General features: G+C 34.9%; 1 protein-coding gene across 1 annotated transcript in view; it reads right to left on the bottom strand.

The window, feature by feature from the left end:
- Nucleotides 1-20,971, bottom strand: part of USH2A (usherin) — a 354,043-nt gene that overhangs the window by 273,128 nt on the left and 59,944 nt on the right. Inside the window, exons 12-16 of the mRNA XM_065744176.1 lie at nucleotides 19,568-20,209; nucleotides 13,142-13,325; nucleotides 7,907-8,070; nucleotides 4,478-4,636; nucleotides 1,049-1,543 (exon numbers count right to left, since the gene is read on the bottom strand). Of these exons, the coding sequence (XP_065600248.1) occupies nucleotides 1,049-1,543; nucleotides 4,478-4,636; nucleotides 7,907-8,070; nucleotides 13,142-13,325; nucleotides 19,568-20,209 (1,644 nt within the window). The remainder of the gene's footprint in view (nucleotides 1-1,048; nucleotides 1,544-4,477; nucleotides 4,637-7,906; nucleotides 8,071-13,141; nucleotides 13,326-19,567; nucleotides 20,210-20,971) is intronic.

Here is a 20,971-nt window from a genome sequence, read left to right as displayed (position 1 = left end):
CACGAAATTTGAGGGGTGGCTTGGGAGGAAAACAAAACAAAAACTCTCTTGTCTTTTGCAAAGTCCCAGAAATCTAAACCAAAGTCAAAAGAAATGTGAAAGGATGGCTTAAAACCTCCTGTGCAGGCAATTGCATGCAAATAAAGCTGTGAAGGAAACCCTGAGATATATATACTTTTTGTTAAGATGCCAGCATTTGCAGCCATTTTCAATATCTATATAGTAAGAGCCTCTCTAAATACTTAAAGGCATTCTTATGCAGGCATTCTTCCTGTCTAACCTGGTAATAGCTGGCAAGTAAGATATTTGAAGAGTTCTCCACACAGGTCATTTTGTGAGCAAAGAAATCCGTTCATTTTGAGGAATGACAAATAGGTTTGTTTTAGCATGCATAAGTATCTTTACCCATAAGTTTAAGATCACAAAGCTCAATTGCACATATATTAAAAGACAAAGTATTTATAGTAAAATCTGTGGCATCACAAAAGTACCCTGCAACATCTGTGTTCTCAGATTCAAAAATCTAAAATATTATTAGGCAAGTTACACCAGCAACTCTTGGCAATGGCTGAATCCCTAACAAAGTTATGCTCGTAATAGAATTAGTTACAACACATGACGGATGATTTTAAAGCAGACTTCTCTGTTGAACCTTGGAGTTTTTCTTTTTCATAAGTACTGCGTGCAGATTTGTGCTTTATATGGCAATATTGTCACATCTGTCCGAACCCAGCAATCTGGCAAATTAGGAAAAAATTAATTTTACTGTATATGTTTAACTATAAATGAGATTTTTTGTTGCAGCAGATGCCACTAAGGGCTAAATCCTGGATCCAGCACCTTTAGTTGGAGTTTTGAACTAAAAAATAAAATAAAATAAAAACAGATCCCAAAAAATACATATAGTGGCATCAGACAGGCAAAAACAGATGATGCTTTACCTTATCCTCAGTTGATATCACATGGATTAGAATAGCCTAATCAGATCTGCAAGCATACTGGTCTTTCTTTACAAAATCTTTGATTTATGAAAATAAATACATCCTACCATTTGGTTTCTCAGGTGCTGACCATTCCACAGACAGTTCTGTAGAGCTGATGTTTTCTACCATCGGTGGCTGTAGACCTTCTGGAGGAGCCTGTGCAGTAATTACTGTCACTGGTTGGCTCTCTAAGCAACCTCCACTAGTGCAAGCTCGCACAGAAAAAACATACTTGGTAAACGGCATGAGATTCCAAATAATTGCTGAAGTTTCTAAGCCTTCATACTGGCCACAAGGCTGAAGATCAACCAAGACAGTACATGTCAAAATGTATTTCTCTATGGGCCCAGAGTCATTTGAGGGGGTTGTCCAGTAAAGTAAAGCAGAGTGGTGACTAACAGGAAAGACAGGATTTAATTGCAGGCTTCCTGTAGGTGTCCCAGACTTTGTTCTGTATGTCACTGAGGCACTTCTAGTAAAACCATGGATATTGCTGGCTTGGACATAGTAAGAATAGAAGGTATATGGAGACAAAGTGGTATCGATGAAAGTATGAATACCTAAAACAAACACATGAGAAGAAAATTTTATCAGTTTTGTACATCAAAAAAGAAATCTTACTTTGCATTCTTAAAGTCTCTCCAGCAAGCTAAAAGCGTAAGATATTCCTGCATGTTTGCATGCTCCACATTAAGATCATTGTAACTTTTCAACTTCTAATTTTAATATTCCACTGTACATTGGCATCACTAGAGAAATAATTTTTCAACAGAATTTATCCTAGTTCCTACTTTAACTGTGAGCACAGTTAATACAATTATCTCAGTAATTGTTTGCTAGGGAATAATTTTTTCAAAAATAAATCTGCACTAATGTTAATGGAGCTGACATAAAAATAGAAAACACTACGTATTTTTACACCTTCTTTTTTGATTTATTTTATAGCATAAGACCAAATCTTTCACCTTTCTTTGTATTCGCTTCCTGACTTCTAAAATAGTGCTTAACATTTCATTTGTAAAACACTTGATCTTAGATAAAAATGAAACAGAGGTACAAATAATTATTTAAAAGGTATATCTGAAGTCTGTATTTATCTTCCTCACTCTCTATTACTCTAGACAAGCTTTTTAGCAGCTATGACCAAGAATATCTTCCAAGTAAAGAACAGCAGCAGTTATGCATCTCGCTCTATGAAATGAATTTCTATGAAATGAAGTACCATCCATGAATTTACTCCAACAGTAAACAGCACACAATTGACTACACTTCTTCAAAACAAATGGAGTGGATGCAACTATTTCTAAGCCCTCTGTGTAGATCTGCACTGGCAAGACAGTCGTGGGTACAACTCCAAGACAACCAGAAAATCATTTGTATCATTAACTTTTCAAACCATAATACAAAAGCAGCAGTGTTGGCCCAGTCATTGCTCACAGTGCTTCAGCAACACAGAGTGATCATAAAACTTATCACTGAAATTCAGCAGTAAAGGGATCAGACAATCTCTGATAAATCAGTCAAGGTTCCAAAATGGCCCTGTCAACAGCGGAGGTGGTTACTGCGATATCTGTGTGCATTGCAAGACTGCGGATAGAAACTGGCAATATTATCCAGTGCTGATCAGCAACTAATCACCAGTCAGGAAATGTTATTTTAACAGGAATACAGGCTAGATGAAACTGGATAAAAACAAAAAATTGAAGCTTTCTTGGACAAAGAACCTGCCATCTATTTAGCAACATTTGTTTATAGTTAGGACTAGTATGATTTTGAGTTAGAACGAGAAGTAGTTTTGCTTTTCAGCCACATTTTAGAGCAAGAATTTCACATCATCCTCAAAACAGATCAGCTTCTCCTAAGCATCTGGTTTCTGAGAGAAGTTAGCAAAACATTGTTTTAATTGGTCATTCTGCAGTTCTATGAACACAATCTCTAGGCTAACTTAGAAGATTGTTCCTATTTTACCATGGAAAGTTCAGTGTTTCTATTGAACTCTTTTGGTTGTAAGAAAGTTTGAACAAATGCACTCACAGAGATTTCACAGGCATTAAAAATTCTACACAATACAGAGGAAAAAAAGTTAAAAAAAATCATTATCAAAAGTTCTGATGACATTAACAAAGTATTTTATGGTATTCAAATACCAGCAGATGATTTCTCATCATTAATAAGGCAGATTGCCAGAAAATGTAAAAAAACTTCCTTTTAAATCAAATCATTGTTTTCACAAATTAGTTTTGCTACACAGAAACATGCTCATCTCATTCATTATCCAGCTAAGCACATTCAGAATTTTTTACTCTTGATAAAGTGCATAAGTGCAGTTATGGAGTAACATCAACAGTGTGTCTGAGTTGAGTAGACTGTGGAGCAGAGATTTATGACAACAAAATGTAATTTTGAAATGGCTTCATATTTTTACTGTATTTATATTAAAGGAGTTGACATATTTTCCATAATCTCTATAAACTTTTTGTAGTGATTCTTTCCTGTCGCTTGATCCTATGCATTGTTCACATTTTTCTTCAGTGTTATACTATAGTGTTCAAAGTCAGTTGTGAGCTATATTCAGTAATTAACTATAAGAAAATATTGAACCAGAACATAAACCAAACAAAAACAAACAGATGAAGAAAATGTTTTGTAAACCAAATGATCTGTCCTTCCACTGACTAAATCTTCTTTTTCCCTTCATTACAAGGTACATATCAATAATGACAAAATCTCAGCTTCTTTAAAGTACTAAAGCTCCACCAGCAAAAAAACACAACAAAGAAGCTGCAAGCTGGGAAATCAAAGTCTAGTTGTGTTAAAACACACCTGTCCTTTTAAAAAGCACTTGTATGCAGTATTACATAAAAACAGGATCCAAATCCATCTCGTTTTCTTTGATAAGAGAATCAATACTAGCACAAAATGGCCTTTCCAGTAACGACAGAGTGCCAAATCCTCAAGGATTGCCTTCTGAGGATCTCTTTGCAAGCCTCAACACGAGAGAAGTGGTGCTGCAAAAGGCAAATCAGAAGCTACACACTGATAGCTCAGCAGAAGGTGCTAAAAGTTAGACCACAAAAAGCATTCGTAATCTGTTAACAGTTTAAAACCAGGAGGATGAAAAATGAAAGAGTTTAAGCATAGTATGGGCTCTTCCATTCACTCTAATTCTTAACTCAGGATTTTAGCAGTGCCTCTCTTAGATTTTGGAGCCTGTGTGTGCTCGCAGAGAATGCTTTAAGTTCATTCACTTTGATTCAAAAGTTAGAAAAATTATCAGCGATTTCATGTGACTTACATTGCTGATTTTAATCTAGAGTGTTGCTTGCTTTCAAGAAAAAATAATAAAAAACAAGCTACTAAAGAAAAACAGAGCAATGTATTTAAAACCAGAAAGAATTAAAGTAACAGAAAGCAGAAATAATTAAGAAAAATAATGAAGAAAATTTATACATACTTTTAATGCAACACATACGTACACACTCACAAAAACTTACTGTAAGGGTAGTAGTCTTCAGCTGTATAAATTTCTGCCTCATCCCTATACAACAGGTAAATAAGGCGGTTAGAATTTGGAGAGTCAGGGGAATTCCATGTAAGACTGATAGCAGTGGAATTGAGAACTTCTCCTGTAGGAGGCGGTTGCTGGAATGGGGCTAGAACACACACAAAACCAGAGTATTTAACAATGTAGGTATAATCAATAGTCACACTAAATAATAATGTAAAGAAAGTGGTATATAAAAGCTTAAAGAAAACCGTTTAAGAAAGCTTAAAGAAAACAATTTTCTTCAAATAAAAGTTTTCAAGGAAGCATACCTTCAATGAAGCATACCCTCACATTCAGGAGAAAATTCACAGTAAGTTGAACTGAGCCATCGAGATGGTCTTCAAGAAAGCTTTTTATCCAAGTACAAAATTATATATTCAAACAAATGACAACTATGAATAATTCCTACTTACTCCTACCTTCAAATTAAAGCGGATACATCACAGTCTGCCAGACATCTTTCCTTTTCTTTGTTCTTTTATTATTTTTTTTATTTTAGTTTTGGTTTATTTATTTACTTTTTAAATATCTTTCAGTTCCTCTAGAAGAACGAATATGCTTTTGTTTATCTGGTCACATTCTATTTTATTTTTATTTTTTCCTAGAGGATTAATTCCACTTTATTATAGGCCACGAATAAACTTCTAATAGAACAGAAATGGAATGTCTAACTAAGTACATATTTTACTGAAGTGTTTCAATAAGGCTGTCTAATTAAATGACAAAACAATGGGGCAAATTGTGAAGGTTGTTTAGGCAATTCACTTCTATTTGTTTCCAATGAATTTTAAATCAATGAGATCTTAACGCTTTAAGAAATAAGTTTGAGATCCTTATTTACCAAAATATTTATCTAGCATCAGCATTAACTTTGGAAAAAGTGCTACTTAGTTGCACTATTATCAATAAAGAAGAAAACAAGCTTGAAAATCACTACGCAGAAGGCTCACAAACAGAAGAATTAGTAAGTTTCTCCTACATCTCTAATATCAACATTAAACATGAAGATTATTCATTTTTCTCCATTTATAAGCTATCATCACTTAAATTATGTGGATATTTAACATATACAGTTCAAGAAAGAATAATTATCAAAATGCATTCTGACTAAGAAGAAAAGAAGCAAGGAGCAAAGTTGCAGACAGAAAATTACATGAAGTTTGCAGTTCACACAAATGATAGGTGTTGAGAATTACGTCAATATCAGTAGGTCTCATTACATAGGGGTTTTTACTATATACTTAAAATAAGAACTGAAATTATTTATTTAGAATAAAATAAAATTTTTTTACTGAGGTCAATCAGACAAGAAATAGCTGAAAATACTTTGAGATCACTGGATTGAACAGAGCATAATCTTTGTCTCCCGTTAGAAAGAATATGTTGCCTTGCTGCCAATTTACAGCTTTTGATTTCAGCTGAGTTAGGAAGTGAATATATGGCAAAATGTCTACAGCAGCAGGCAAGTTTAAGAACCATGAATCCCTGAACTTTTGAAAGTTCCTTTCCATGTAATATAGAAGACCAAAGCAACCAAATATACCAATGTAACTTTGATTCTGTCGTCCTCAGTCTCTCACTATTGCATATTTTTTTTCCACGTTTGCTGTGTTACCTTTGTAGCTGAGAATTTTTTTTTCTAACAGTGCTATCGTGCTGTTTGTATCTGTTGTCATTTCCACAGAAATAAACAGAAGGCATTACTTTCAGAGCAACCTAAGTATTTTGGTATGAATATTCAGAAGACAGCAATTGCTATATCACTTATGTCCAGAAGAGGACTCTGCTTGTCATTTAGAATACTTCCTGATGTATTTCCTAACTAAAATCTACTAAAATATTTATCTATGTCATGTTATTATTAATCAATTTTATAGTTGAACTGCAATTGACCTTTATCCAATATATATCCCAATATAAATAAGTAGGTTGGTTTATGTTTTTCAAGTGCTCTGAAGACGAGCAGCACCATAAAAACCATCACATATTATAATACATTCAAATGAAACTTAACGTTTTCTTATTAAATAAACAAGCTAATCAACAAACTACACAGTAAACAGATACTGCATGTTCTACGGCAACGAGAGAAACAAAACAGAACTGTCGTTAACAACTCCAGACTTAGAGAACTATCACCTCTGGAAACAGATCTCTCTTTGTTCTTCCCCATTTACAGGACTAGTCATTCTGCAATGCATATTACTTGAAATTCAAAGGGATTAACAACCCGAATTTAAATAGGAATTAAAGTGTCCCTGTAAACAAACTCTTTGTGCGTATATATCTCTGCTTACAAGTCCACAATATGCACACATCACAAAGATATATTCTGCATAGAAATTTGTGGTATATCTCAAAAGAAGATCCAGAAACACAGAAATTGCTTATGAACACCTAAACCCTGCTGTTGTATTACACATGACTACTTGAGCTAACTCAAAATACTTCTCACAAGACAATAATTAGGTCTTCTGATAGAAATTACTGATTAGCATCTGCAGAGTACCTCATTAAGTGGTTATGAGACTTCAAGACTGAGCTTTTAACTGTATATGACAAAGTGTGCCACAATGATGTAGCACAACTTTTTCATACTTGCACATGTCCTAATCACAGAGTTCACTGTATAGTGCGATATGCTCAAAGCACTTTTCTGAACTCAGGGATTGAAGACAACTCAAAAACTGAATTTTCTCATTTCACATAATGTTTTTCCTCTCCTTTAAAACCCCTGCCATCAAAGAGACAGTGCACCAGTGAGCAATATGAACATTTCATTTTGACACAGTCTTGTCATCTTTTCATGTTCCAACTCGCTGCAAGGACAAAAGCACAGATGTTCCATTCCAACATGTCTGGTTACGATTCATGATCTGGCCATCAACACAGCATTAGCCCAGCCTCATAAATCGGAGTTTACAACAGTCTGATAATACCACATTTTTCCAAACTGACTAGGAAAAAAAACTCTCCATGAGGTGATAGGTAAAGTCACGATGCACTGAGGACCAAATTCTGAATTTAAGATGTTTTTTAAGGTGTTCTGAAGATAGGTTTTCTGCTGCTTGTCATGGGGTTAAAAAGGGAGCTAAGCTGTAAGTTGTATTTTTAAGTATTTTTGCACACAAGGATCTAAAACGTGGGTTAGACCAGCAAGTATAAGATGCATGTATGATATGAAACAATCTGTATATCTGAACAGAAAATACTCCTAAGATACTTACAGCAGAAAATACAAACTTCTGGGGCAAGAAATCAGGAGGAAAAATAGTCAAATCCAGTTTTAGCACTGATGAACTAATTTCATACTTCTTAATTGAATAAAAAAGCATCAATTTGAAAGACACGCTTTTAAGTCCCAACATCCACTTACTTTTACTGCAGCCAAATAGGTTGTGAACATCCAAATTACTGGCATCAGGAACACAGTTGTCACATTTCAAACCAGTTACAAATTGTTTACAAACACACTGTCCAGTAACAAGATGACAAGTCCCACTAATGGCTCCTGCAGGATGACAATTACAGTGCTGACATCTATAAACAAAAGCAAACCAAGGAACTGATCAAAACACATTAACATTTCAGTTAAGCACAGTAGGGTTTTGTTTAAAAAAGTCTTGTGTGACACAATGAAAAAAATCATAAAAAGTTAAATAGCCTGAGACACAGTGGAAAATCCATTAGCCTAAAAGAAACAAAAGTAATTTTAAAAAGTTGCACTCCATAAAAAACAAAATCTCAGTGACAGAGATATGCATGAAGTCTGCTCAGAATTAAAGAACTATCAAATTTATTGATCCATATAACAAATGCATAATAATATTTGGTAATAACTACATTATGCATTCAGTCCTGCAGTGCTTTCCTGTACAATTTTTTCTACCAAAAACAGAGTTCAGGGTAACATGTGCAGTTAGTTTCACTGTTCCTGCACAAAACAGATCATCTTCTAGTTTCATGAAAACTAGGTTTCTGTTAAAATGAGAATAATTTCAAACAGAAGAAGCTCAAAGTTATAAAAAATAATGCAGCAGATAAAGGAGAAAAAATGCAAAAACAAATGCTGAGAAAATCTCAGATTAAAAAAGCAGAAAGTAAGCAAAACAGGAGAAACATTGATATTTTAACAGAAAGGACATTTTGTTTGCTGCCTGATAGATAAAATTGAAGATAACTGAAGGGAATATTTAACTAGATGGCTAAATTTATCTATATGTTAAATAAAAATAAATAAATAAAAGGATTAATTCATACAAATAGCAGATTTCAATTCTGTAAATCTTCCTGGCAACAACAGAGCACTTTCTGGAATAACTTTTTGTGCTGGCTTTTGCTCATAGAACCTCTCACAATCAGCTTGATTTTAACTTGGTATACCATTAACCCACTGACACACATTTAAAGCAAGAATACCAATGTCTGATTATACACATTCTCAAATGTTTTCAAAATCTCAAAAATTAAGCAAAGCATTCTTTCTTTACTTCAAATACTATTATTCTACTTACTGTACTACAGAATGCTGTTATTAGTCATAACAGTGGAAATTAACAGTGGCAAATGAAATGTACTTTAAAACTCAATTTAATTATATTTTGAAAGATATGAACTGAAAATATTTTGAAAATTCATGAGCTTGGAGAACCTTTGGACAGTGCAGTGCAGGATAAATATACTGGAAAATCTATGCTTTACTGTCGTCCTATGCAAAAGTCCCATATTCAGGCACAAGCAGCACTGGCCTTGAAGGAATCTTTAATTATTCCATGTGCTCGCTCCCAAGATGGCTTTAGAAGAATTCAAGGAAGAGGCATTCATGCCACTTCCACTCTGCTAAGATTAAACTAGAATTTATTTTCTAATGTTCCTCCCTTGGCCAATTTCACCAAATACAAGGAGATAGGTGGCAGTGCCTTTACACAAGTTACTTCACCATTTTTGCAGTCATCACCCATCACCTTGGCCTATCTCCTTCTGTCTGTAAGGAGATGGAAGGGAAAGTGAGTTCAGTTACGACTCAGGTGTGGGCTTTTTAAGGCAAAGGAAAAAGGAGTGGAGGGAGGAAAGTGTTTTCACATTAGGGCACAAAAATTCAGGTCAATAATCAGTGAAATAGACATTAAATGTGACAGATTTTTAAACAAGTTTAAGAAAACTCTTCACATATATTTTCTACCCATCACAGAGCTCCCTGTATTAAAGTTCCTTTACTCCACAGCAGCTCATGCTGTGTGATCTCCTGGGTAATCATTCAACACCCTTAAAAAGGCTGATAAAAGCTAAAGCTGCAAAATAAGCTGCAAATTTGTTTTATGGACTAATATCCCTATGGGAATAAATAAAATACATTCTCTCTTGGAAACCACTATTCTGTAGTTTGCTCTCTTTTATAGTCAAGAGAAAAGGGCAATTTTTTTCAAACTGTATTAAGTCCTTTCATCTGTAGACAGCATTTCCAAATCCCCCTTCAAATAGAGATTTTGTTTAGACTGTTTAAGTGCCATGACTGAAAAAAATGGTTTTGTTGGAGAAAAAAAGGGCAACAGGAATATTTGCTCAGCAAGGCAGCATTTTGTAATTTCATTATTTCATCATGTGATGATATTTAATAAGTATATTTTTGGGGTGAGAGGTGGTTAACAAAATTGTCTCCTTCTGTAAACAGTAAGACAAGCTTCCTTGCCACACTCTTGTAGTATTACTGCACCTTTTATGATTAAGGGCCTCCTGAGTATTCCGGTTTTTGTTATCGTTCACACATGAGACAAACTCACATACAAGTAAATTCACAGTTCAAGCACAGTAATACTTTTCACTGCCTGACAGGGCGGGGCGACCGCTTCTCACTTGAAATAGTTGCTTTTTCCTTTAGAATAAAATGTAGGCTTCCTGTCTCCTTCTCTACTGAGTTAAGGTCCTGATCTTGCTGACACCAAGCACGTTCTCCTATCCAGTTTCATACAATTTCTACGTGTATTTTCAGGATCAAGACAATACATTCTTTAACTACAAAAAACTAGAATTCATTCTGGTTTTATACACAGTTCATGCTTTTGAGACAGGATTAAGGATTTAGTCTATTAAGGATTTATATATATATATATACACACACACACGCACATGTGTATATATATATTATTTGAAACTTTTAAACTTATAAGAGATCTTTTTGGCCTTCTTGTTTAATGCAACTTCATCAGGATTCTCTGAGTCAAATATCTTTGAAATTTATTAGAATAGAAATACATATAATCAGGGAAAACAGTCTTTTAAAACATGGAAAGAGAATTGTCAGGCCAAGATGAATTGCAATATTGATTTTGCAAGGATAAATGGTTTTTGTAATATTAATATAGAGAAACCTTTATTACATTGACTCTCTAGGTGCAGTTAGAGCCTCTCCAGCAATCTGTTTAAAATCTTCATTTTTCATCCTTATGGGAAAACCTCACTTGCTAAATGGATTTCATAAACAGCAATCTGTCAAGATATATCTATAGATAAACAATTTGTGATGCTCATTGACCAGTTCATTATACTAAACAATACAAAGGTAAGGCATTTCACAAGCGTACCAATACCCACAATTGTAACAGAGCTGTTCAGATCACCGCAAACAACCAAAATCTCTAACTCACTGATTGCTGAGGAAATTTTCCTTCATAAGCTGAAATGTATTAAAATATATACATATAGTTTGTTTTATCTTAAAAACATCACCAGATAAGTCAGCACACACATACATTTCTCTAAGACAGAGTTTTAGGAAAGAGGAAGGCTCACTCTTGCTGTGTGTCACAACTTACGCTTCTTTTCTTCTATTGTGCTAGAAACAGATATGTACTTGCTGCTGCTGATAGCTCATATCCTTTTTATTCTATTACCGAAGAATCCTTAGAAGATGCTTGGAGCAAGAATGGTTTCAAAGGTTTTGCAGCATTACAAAGAAAAAAGCATATTGCTCTTTATAAGAAGATATTAACAGTTAAAAAATGGATTAAAATAGATTAACCAATAAAGACTTGGATTAACATTTTCAGTGGATAAATTGTTCTGCCTGAGAAATAGAGGTACATTGCACAAGTAGATGCTAACCAAAAGACGAGCGTATGCAACGTATGTTAATCATGTTAATATACTACCGGAGCAGTCTTCAATGCTGTCATGAGGATTAGAAAGTATTAAGGCATTAAAGCCAACTCCAGTTCCAAATTCAGAACTGTAAGAACTTCTCTCTTTACAAGATGAGCCACAATTTCAATCTTGCTATTTCTGTATTTTGAATTTCAAAAGACAGCTCAAAATGCAAGCATTGGGAGAACAACATTAGTTCAGGATCTAAACTTTTAGCTCATACCCCAAAACTATGGAAAAAAGCATATTCCAAGTAACCAAAATATCAGTAATAATAAAGAAAATATATTTGAAAGAGAATGTGAATATTGCACTGATTTTATTCCTTACTGTTAGAAACGTCAGGAAGTGAAAATAGGAAGTCCTTATTCCTACAAATTACTTTATGGCCATTAGCAGAAGCCTCTGTGACCCACCATAGTAAAAAATAATTTTAAAAGTCGCCTAATGAGTGACAGTAACATAAAAGTTAAAGTGAAAAATCTGCAGAATGATGTCAAGTATATGGCAGACAAGACTGATAATCACTGCCTAAAAGCATGTCTACCCCACTCAAGCTAGGAAAAAGAAGCATGGGGGATGAATATTTTACACATTTTGCTTAAGCTTGTTATTCTGTTCTGTGTTGATTTTTTTGTTTGTTTTGCAGTTTCGCTTGCTTCTTAAATCAAAAAAGTAAGCATAAAAATAACACTAACACCATCAGTCTACACAAAAATATGATAGCATTAGAACAGTGCAATCTTTCTGGACAATATTTAAAAGGAAATTGAGATGGTGAGGATTAAGCAAGAAAAACTGCCCTGGAAGAAAAATAGGTGAAATAACAATGCATTACCTATAGATGTATTTTACCTCTTACATTCTAGGAAATATATCCATATAATTTCTGTGCAAAAAAAAAAAAGGCCCCCCACATAGATTAGATAAGCAATTCACCCTGTGGCGCACAAGTATAGGAAAAGAATACACATACAAAACAATAGATATTTAAAAGTGCTGTACTTCTATTGTTGCTGCTAAAATCAAATTTGAAATTAAGGAATACTTGTAAAATTTTTACCTTAATTCTCCATTAAATTGCCTTCCTGGAATTTTTCAAAAAACATTCTGCATGTTTTTATTTTGCGTTAAGAATGGTAGATTACATTTCCTATATACAGTAGCTAATCATCGATCAATTACATGTTCTCATCTTAAAGAAGACACCTTTGAAGTGAAACAGTTACCAACAGCTATCACTACAGACAATATTAGCTTTACATAGCTATCATATTTTCTCCTCTCTAATTTATCTAACTTCTTTTAAACTTCAGCACAAGTGAGCACAAAAAATTGCATAACTTATTCAAAGTGCTCACTCCAAAGGGTAATATTATGCGGAGCAAAGTACTGTCACTGAAACTGTGGAATGTGTTAATATAAGAAAAATAGAAGATGCTTTAACTGAACTGTAAAAAAAAACACTCACCTTCCTGTGACAGAGTCAAATGCAAAATGATGTTCTTTGCAGTGATCACATGTCCGTCCTGTTACAGAGACATCTTGGCAAATACATTGGCCAGTTAGCTTGTCACACACCTGATTCACTGAACCAGCTGCATGGCACAGGCATGGCAGACAGCCAGTGACACTAGATGGAGCAAAATAAAAACCTAAAAAAGAAAAGAACTTTTGAGAATAGACAGTATAAAACCAAATGTAAAAAAAATGAACACGAACACAGTAAGACTGATATTAACTTGCCTATAATCAGAGATGAAACGTCAGAACCTAAGATTAAGTAACATACACACCCCAACCCAAAGAAATATAGTCCTCATGCAGAGCAGAGCTCCAAAACCTCACTGGCACAGTCTAAAGTTGTTATCCATCCTCCAATTATTAAACCTGATTTCTTATTATCTTCAGACTTCATGAAACAGAGAAATCCGAAGTAGGGGAGTTCATTAGCATGCTCATGGAGAAAGTAAAGATCCAAGAATATGAGAGTTGCTAACAAATACACCACAAGCAATAGAAACATACATAGTAATATGAAAGAAAAGGCATTTGTCTATTCTAGCTTGATATGATCCTTGACAATAGCCAATAATACACAGCTGCAAAATATGAGAAATGCACGTTTTCTTAAGAAGGTCTCAATCTTTTTTCAGACAGTGGTTGGCTGAACCCTTGAAACATGTGGAAAAGAAAGCCTACATGTAATTAGCATTCTCACGTCCATGTAAGGCTTTGTTTCCTAGTAAATATTTATCTTGAATCCTACTCACACATAAAAAAGATAAGAAATAAGTAACTTGTTAATCAACAGAATTCATTCTGAATCCTATTTTTCTTTTCCTGTATTATTCCAAATTATGAATTGGAGCATTTAACTTTACCTTCCCCCAAAGTATGCTAAGCGCGCTTCTGGTACTCTATTTTTTGTCCTGTTCCCCTCACAAGCAATCTTTATCTATGTAACTTTCTAACCTATTACAATAAAAATATGATCAGATAAACTATCCAAGATGGACATCGAAGAATTGGCAGCTTCATTTGAAATTACAAGTGATCTTTTTGGCACAATCCATAGCAATGCCATACCATTTGTATATGGACTCATTCCATTCTTAAATAATACTTTTCTATATGCCACATTGGAAAACAATTTGAATAATTGAACACTAGTAAGAAAATTAAAAATTCCTCCAAAATTATTTTTTTTCTTTCACAATTATTAATGTTCATTTCACTGTGTTTTTGATATTTCTATTGGAGTATTACAGTTGAATAAAAATGTAGCAATGCATGAGTTCTGCAAATTATGATGATGCAGTCTTAACTAGCACTTGTCAGCTGTGAGTACTGATCATCAAGCACTGATCCTAAGACAAGGCCATAAGTAGTTTCTAGCTCTGTCATCTGTTTACTATTAATTATTATTGCACAAATGACATGAAAGAAAACTCCTCCTTAGTCCATCGATGTGCAGCATTTGCAAAGACTTCTCTGTTGCTTTTCCTGTCTGCAGGTGGAGTTCAATCAGTTTCTTCTCAGTCATACTCCCAGTTATCAAATCTTTTTCACTGTCCAATAATTTTCGGATGCCTTGCTTTATAACAAGGGGCTCAAAATTGTATTGTAAAATCTTGTATTGCCTAAGGCTTATTATTTATTTTCTCTTACATGAGATTGCTTCAAATATACACCCCTAGGGTGGTATTCTCTGACTTTGCGGTGTTGCTGCACTGTGAGCTCATATCCAAATAGTAGGAGAACTAAACAAATTGAAAACATTAGAATTTTAGTGCTCAAATCTTTGTTCAAGTTTAGCCTCTGGTCCTCAGTGAGATAAATCTCAAGTGGACACTGAAGTGATATCAGTCTCCAGTTAACATACATTCGCATCATAAAAAAACCATGCTGTTGGCACTTTATTCCAGAGAGGCCCTGAAGTGAGCCACCACAGAGACTGAATAGCTTGAAGTTATTAGTGAGGCAGCATGTATTATCTCATACTGCAGTTGTCTGCACAGTATAGTATCCATCCTGTGCATAAATAAGGAAAGACCATTTCCCAGCAATGTCACTCTTGAGCACAATGAACAACTCCACTCAGAGAACGTAACAGGAAGATAGGAAACAAGTTAAGCCTGGACTCCAGCAGAAGGTCAAAGTACTTCCTTCAGAACCCAGTTTACAGCTGTAGTAAGCGACAAACAAGCTGAAATAGATTCTTGCCCACAAGAAATTTTGCATAAAACTGATGCCTAAGAAAATAAAGCGAATAAGTAAGCCACATCTACTACAGAAATTAATTTCAGCTGGGCAGGACTGATCACTACAGTGTATACTGCTATACTTTTATTATGATAACCTCCTACAGAAGCTCTAAAAGTTGAACCAAGTTTCCTGATGTATTAAAAATCAGGAAGTAGCAATTAGTAATCTTTTATTTTAAGTAAAAGTAAACAAGAGTAAGTCCCTTCCTCTCAAAATATTTATAGGTAAATTAATTACTACAATTAACATTAGAAAAAGATAAGAGGATAAAAAAATCAAACCGGTTGTTGCAACTATTATTATTATTATTATTTACTTCCACCTCCTATAATTTGGCAGGAAGGAGTAAGAAACAACTTAATGCAATCTTAATTTACAGCAAGGTTAGAAGGGCTCATAAAAGTTGCTTTATGAAGGATCCACTACTGTATAAAAGAGCCAATTTCCAATTTTAAGACAGCCACTGCAAATCTCTACAAGATCTAAGTATATAGCTAGTATTATGCTTATGCTTTGTCAGATTTTTTTCCAATTCAACCATAACTGATCACATTTGTCAATCAAACACTCTTCAAAAGGAAGAATGAAAGTCATAGCAAAGTATACATCTTCCTCTTTAATCATAGTTATATTACTTCTACTGTATAGCTCATGAAAAAAAACACCTGAAAAATTACTAGCACATTTACACACTTAGCAATTATGCTAGTAGCACTCATTTCTTAACCACAGTCTGTGCTGCAAAATGTAGTTAGCAACACAGACAACTTGGTCACTGGCCAAGAGCAAGGTGGTGTGTACACAAAGATTCACAGTTTTATATAACAGATCCGAGATCTGTGTTAGGATTTGTATGGAACAAATCCCAGTTAGCATGGAGCCACAGCTGAGGAATAAGGCAGGGACAAACGGTTCGCATCTATTTCGGTTTCAGACAGATCGAGTTTCTATTACTGCATCCTAGGACATCTCAAAAACAAGTTTGCATATAAGGTGAAACTGCTTATTTGTTGTTCAATTTCCTCTTGGAATCAATTTTTGCTCTTTTTAACCCCTAGTTGAAGCATATATACAAGTATACAGAAATCTTGCAAGAATGTTGCTTCTGTCAGAATACAATGAAAGACAGAAGGTGATGGATACAGTAAAACAGGTGATGCAGCTCGCTGAATACTCTGAAAACAGTTCTGCAAAAAAGGAAATTCTCATAGTAAAAAGATTTCCTGAAGTTATGTTTGCTTTCAGTTTGTCTCTGTTTGTGACACACCCTGCATTAAGATTTCAGGAACTTCTAGAAACTTCAAATTTTCTTGAAATACATAGAAGATAAGATACAGTGAGAAATCCCTTCCTTTAAAACTTCTAAAAATATGATTCACTGTAGAAGAGATATGAATACACATGAGCAATTAAGAAAAAACAAACCTGCAACCCACTAAAAGAAAAAAAATCAGGTCACAATGTCTAAGTGTCCCAACAACCTGAGAAGTCCTCAGCATGCTTTGGGGATGCAAGTTTTACTAACTACTGGTCTGCTCTTAACTAGGCTATGTTGACTCTCTATATACTCAGAGTGCATTTTCTTATCTTTGTCCTAAGGTGAATCCTAGGAAGTTTCCAGTATACAGGAAACCAGTTACATTCTTCCATACTTCTACAACTGAATACCAGTACTATTAATAGAAGAATTTACTGTATCTAATTAGTTTTCTCCAAATAGATACATAATTTATGTAACAGAATGCTAGTACAAGTTCTTTGTAAAACAAATGGGATTTTTACAGTCAATTTTTCAAGACTTCATACTTCCATGATGTATGAAGCTGTCCAACATGATTCACTTCTCCAATTTAATTATACTTTTCTAGTGCAACATTTTACTGTTTGTTGTTGCATTTTATCTTCATCCCAGTTCTGATTCACTAAGACCTGCTATGAATGACCTTCTAGTATGGTCTGAATTTCTAGACATTCTTGTTCTGTTTTTTTTACTTTTTCTAATGTCTGTTTTGTCTTCCCCATCTTCTTGCTTCTAGCTTGCTGCCAGCAGTAAACAATACTAATTCACCTCTGTGTCACAACTTCTCAGTCATAATCAATCCTGCTTTTTGTAAAGTTCATTTGGAATACGTGAGTGAAAAATTTATATAAAAACCTATACACAGTAAAATCTCTAAATCAGCTCAGATTGAGGTCAACATTTCAGTGTTAGTGAAAATATCAGTCCACTGTACTAGAGTAAAAGTAGCAGCGTTAAGGACAAACTTCCACCTACATTGAAATCTCAGTATTCAGCACACACATACACTTATTTTCTAGCTACTCTAAATATGGTTCTTACAGCAAGTTCTCTTAAAAAAAAAAAAACAACCAAGAGCTGTTGCAGAAGTATTCCTTTGAGTGCCATGTAGGATTTTCCACAAACCAGTCGTTCATACTATCAATTAAACCTCTTTAAACCATTTAGCTCTGCATAAACCCTGGCCTTTCTTTTTCAAGGACAAGGGCGGTCACTGACTCAGGAAGCCTTGACATCACTCCTCTGCTGATCTTTGATTAAGTGGCTGCTGTAGAGGGTTAGTAGGTCAAATAGCACTGGAGGAGGAACTAAGAAAAACAGAACAGTGCCTTATTTATTAGTGTATGTACCTAAAATACTTTAAATTAAAATATTTTCAAAAATACTTAATGGAGGTTAAGCAGCTTTTTTAACCTCTGTTCAAATTATTGAATGGCATATTAAAACCAATGGAGCTATAACGTACCTTTTAATGTGACCTGCTGTTTTAATAAATTGCATATGTATTTAACATGAACTAAATCTGTTTAATATTATTACCTGTAGTTAATATTACCCCAGTTTTACCTTACCCAGCTACTATTTAAAACAAAAAACATTAAGTTGTAACTACAGAACTATTCACATATAATAAACATTTAGATTCCATTTACAGTAATACAATATGAAACCGAACTGATACTGCAGCATCAGCTATTTGCAGGGAGAAGCTGAAAGCATTCCTTGCAGAACCAGCATAACAGAGTAAAGTAGGGAAACATATTTGCTTCCGGTATGCATTTCTGGGGGATGAAAAGCTTGACAAAGCTAACAATGTGCAATTGTTAGGCCAACAGTATCCTGGTTTGCATCAGAAGAGAGGTGATCAGGCAAGGAGAGGGAGGTGATTTTTCACCTCTACCTCACTCTGCTTCTGTGAGAGCTCGTTTGAAGTAATGTATTCAAGTCGGAGTTGCCAGCACAAGAAAGATGTGGAGCTGTTGGAGCAGGTACATTGGAGGCAATGAAGATTACCAGAGGGCTGGAACGCCTTCTCCTACAAAGGAAAGTTGAGGGAGCTGGGCTTTTTCAGCTTGGATATAAGACTCTGGGACTTCATGACATCTTTCCAGTATTTGAAGGGATCTTACAAGCAGGTGGCTGACTAACTTCTTATGTGGTTTGATATTGATAGAACAAGAGGGAATGACTTCAAATTTAAAAAGACTTAGTAAGATTTTAAAAGGAAATTTTTTACTCAGAGGCCCTGGCACAGCTGCCCAGGGAGGTTGTGGATGCCCCACTGTTGAAGGCATTCAACATCAGGTTGGATGAGGCCCTGGGCAGCCTGCTCTGGCGGACAGAAGCCCTACCCATGGTATGGGTCTGGAACTGAGTGGTCTTTTAGAACCCTTCCAACCCAAGCCATTCTGTGATTCTATGGTTTGCCAGCATCATCTGAGTTCAACCAAACATCTTCATACCTGAATCCTGGAGGTCCCCTCTGCCGTGCTGAGATTTATGCATGAAGTACCCTTCAGGAAGAGCTTGCACTCTACCTCTTTTTTTTTTTTTTTAAGAGAAGATAACTGCTGGTAATTAAACTATGCAAATTTACCTCTTACACTGTGACTTCTTTAGTGAATAGGTTGTAAAGAGTTGGATAGATTTTGAATACCTATAAGAACAGTATATTTAGGAAATATTTAAGCTACAGTAATTAGAAATGATACAATCTCCAGCAATGAAGTATTAATACCAATCAGGACACTAATACTTAGCAGAAACTATGACAATATGCAACAAATAAAACCTTCCTACATCACAAAGATTTTCTTCCGATTTCCTTACCTGGTTTACACTCATTACACCTTCTCCCCTGACGATGAGGCAGGCAAACACACTGTCCAGAAATGTGGTCACAAACTGTTCCTGCTAACGTACCCTTAGCATCACAGTCACAGCGCTGGCAACCGAGGAGGTTTCTCATGCTGAGGTTGTATGTGTGAAGCATGCACTGATTGCACTGAAGGCCAATTACACCAGCTTTGCAAGGACACTGTCCTGTTGATTTGTCACAAAGCAGAGAGCCATTTACTGTACCTGCCTTATCACAATCGCATGGAAGACAAACAAAGGAATGGTTTACTTGTATTCTGTGGTAGCCATCTAGGCATTGGTTGCATTGTCTCCCTCCAATATTTGGTTTGCAAACACATTGCCCTGTCCTTGCATCACAGACAGTTCCAGACAACGTCCCTACAGCATTACATTCACAAGCCTTACAGCCAGTTGCATCCAGCCCATAAAAGTTGTCCATGCAGGTGTCACAGAGAAGTCCTTTTACTTGCTCCTTACAATTGCACTGCCCAGTGACAGGGTTGCAGAATTGGTTCACTGAGCCGTGGCTGTTGCACCAACAAGGCTCACATCCATCTTCATTAGAATATCTGAGAGATTTAAATCCAAAATTGCAACTATCACATCTAGGACCTGGAAAGACAAAAAAGCATTAATATTAAAAAAAATGCTGAAAAGGCATTCTTTACATTAAAAAATCCAATAACTACCCTACACTTGGAAGAAAAAGCAGAAGATTATCATTCTTCACTTCACCAGCATAATTAACAAGAACAAAAGGGTTGCACAAATCAACTGAATAACTGAACGTCTCCAAAATCTGTTTATTTTTCCAGAAATAATGCATTTCTGTTGGCTTTTCAATACAGTGTAAGATAATTTTACAAGAGATTCTCTGTAATATTTCTAAGACAAGAAAAAAAATCACTTTTGTTTCTAGGAAGAATACCTGTTGCATGATAAATGCTTATGTGAATTATTCTCCCTACTATGTAGATATGCAATATACAGGAAATTGCACCAGGTTCTCAATCAGTTCTAATAATAGTTTTACACACTATGTTAGAGACATTAAATATACTTAAGGAAAATGCAGCACTAATTATGACTTAACACTGTACTTTGGTTTGAACAATGATTACATTTCTTTTGGTGTGTATTGTTAGTTGAAAGGTAGCTGAAAAATTTTACTGAAAGCAGGAAATGTTTTCCATAATCCAAAATGAAATATTTTTATCTAAATGTATGATTTACTTAACTTCTACAGTACATTCAAATCTAAACTGTTTTCTTCACACTTCATCCTGTAGTTTTATTAGCTCTGTTTTCAAAGTCATTGCTTGCTTAATTTCTGCCCCAAGGGATAGCATTTGTATTTTAGTTCACAAAACGTAC

The sequence above is a fragment of the Cyrtonyx montezumae genome, unplaced genomic scaffold, assembly GCF_038088225.1.
Source record: "Cyrtonyx montezumae isolate F1298 unplaced genomic scaffold, pur_monq_1.0 scaffold_0, whole genome shotgun sequence".
NCBI lineage: Eukaryota > Metazoa > Chordata > Aves > Galliformes > Odontophoridae > Cyrtonyx > Cyrtonyx montezumae.
The sequence above is the reverse complement of the archived record's forward strand: the minus strand, read 5'-3'. Positions and strand labels throughout refer to the sequence as shown.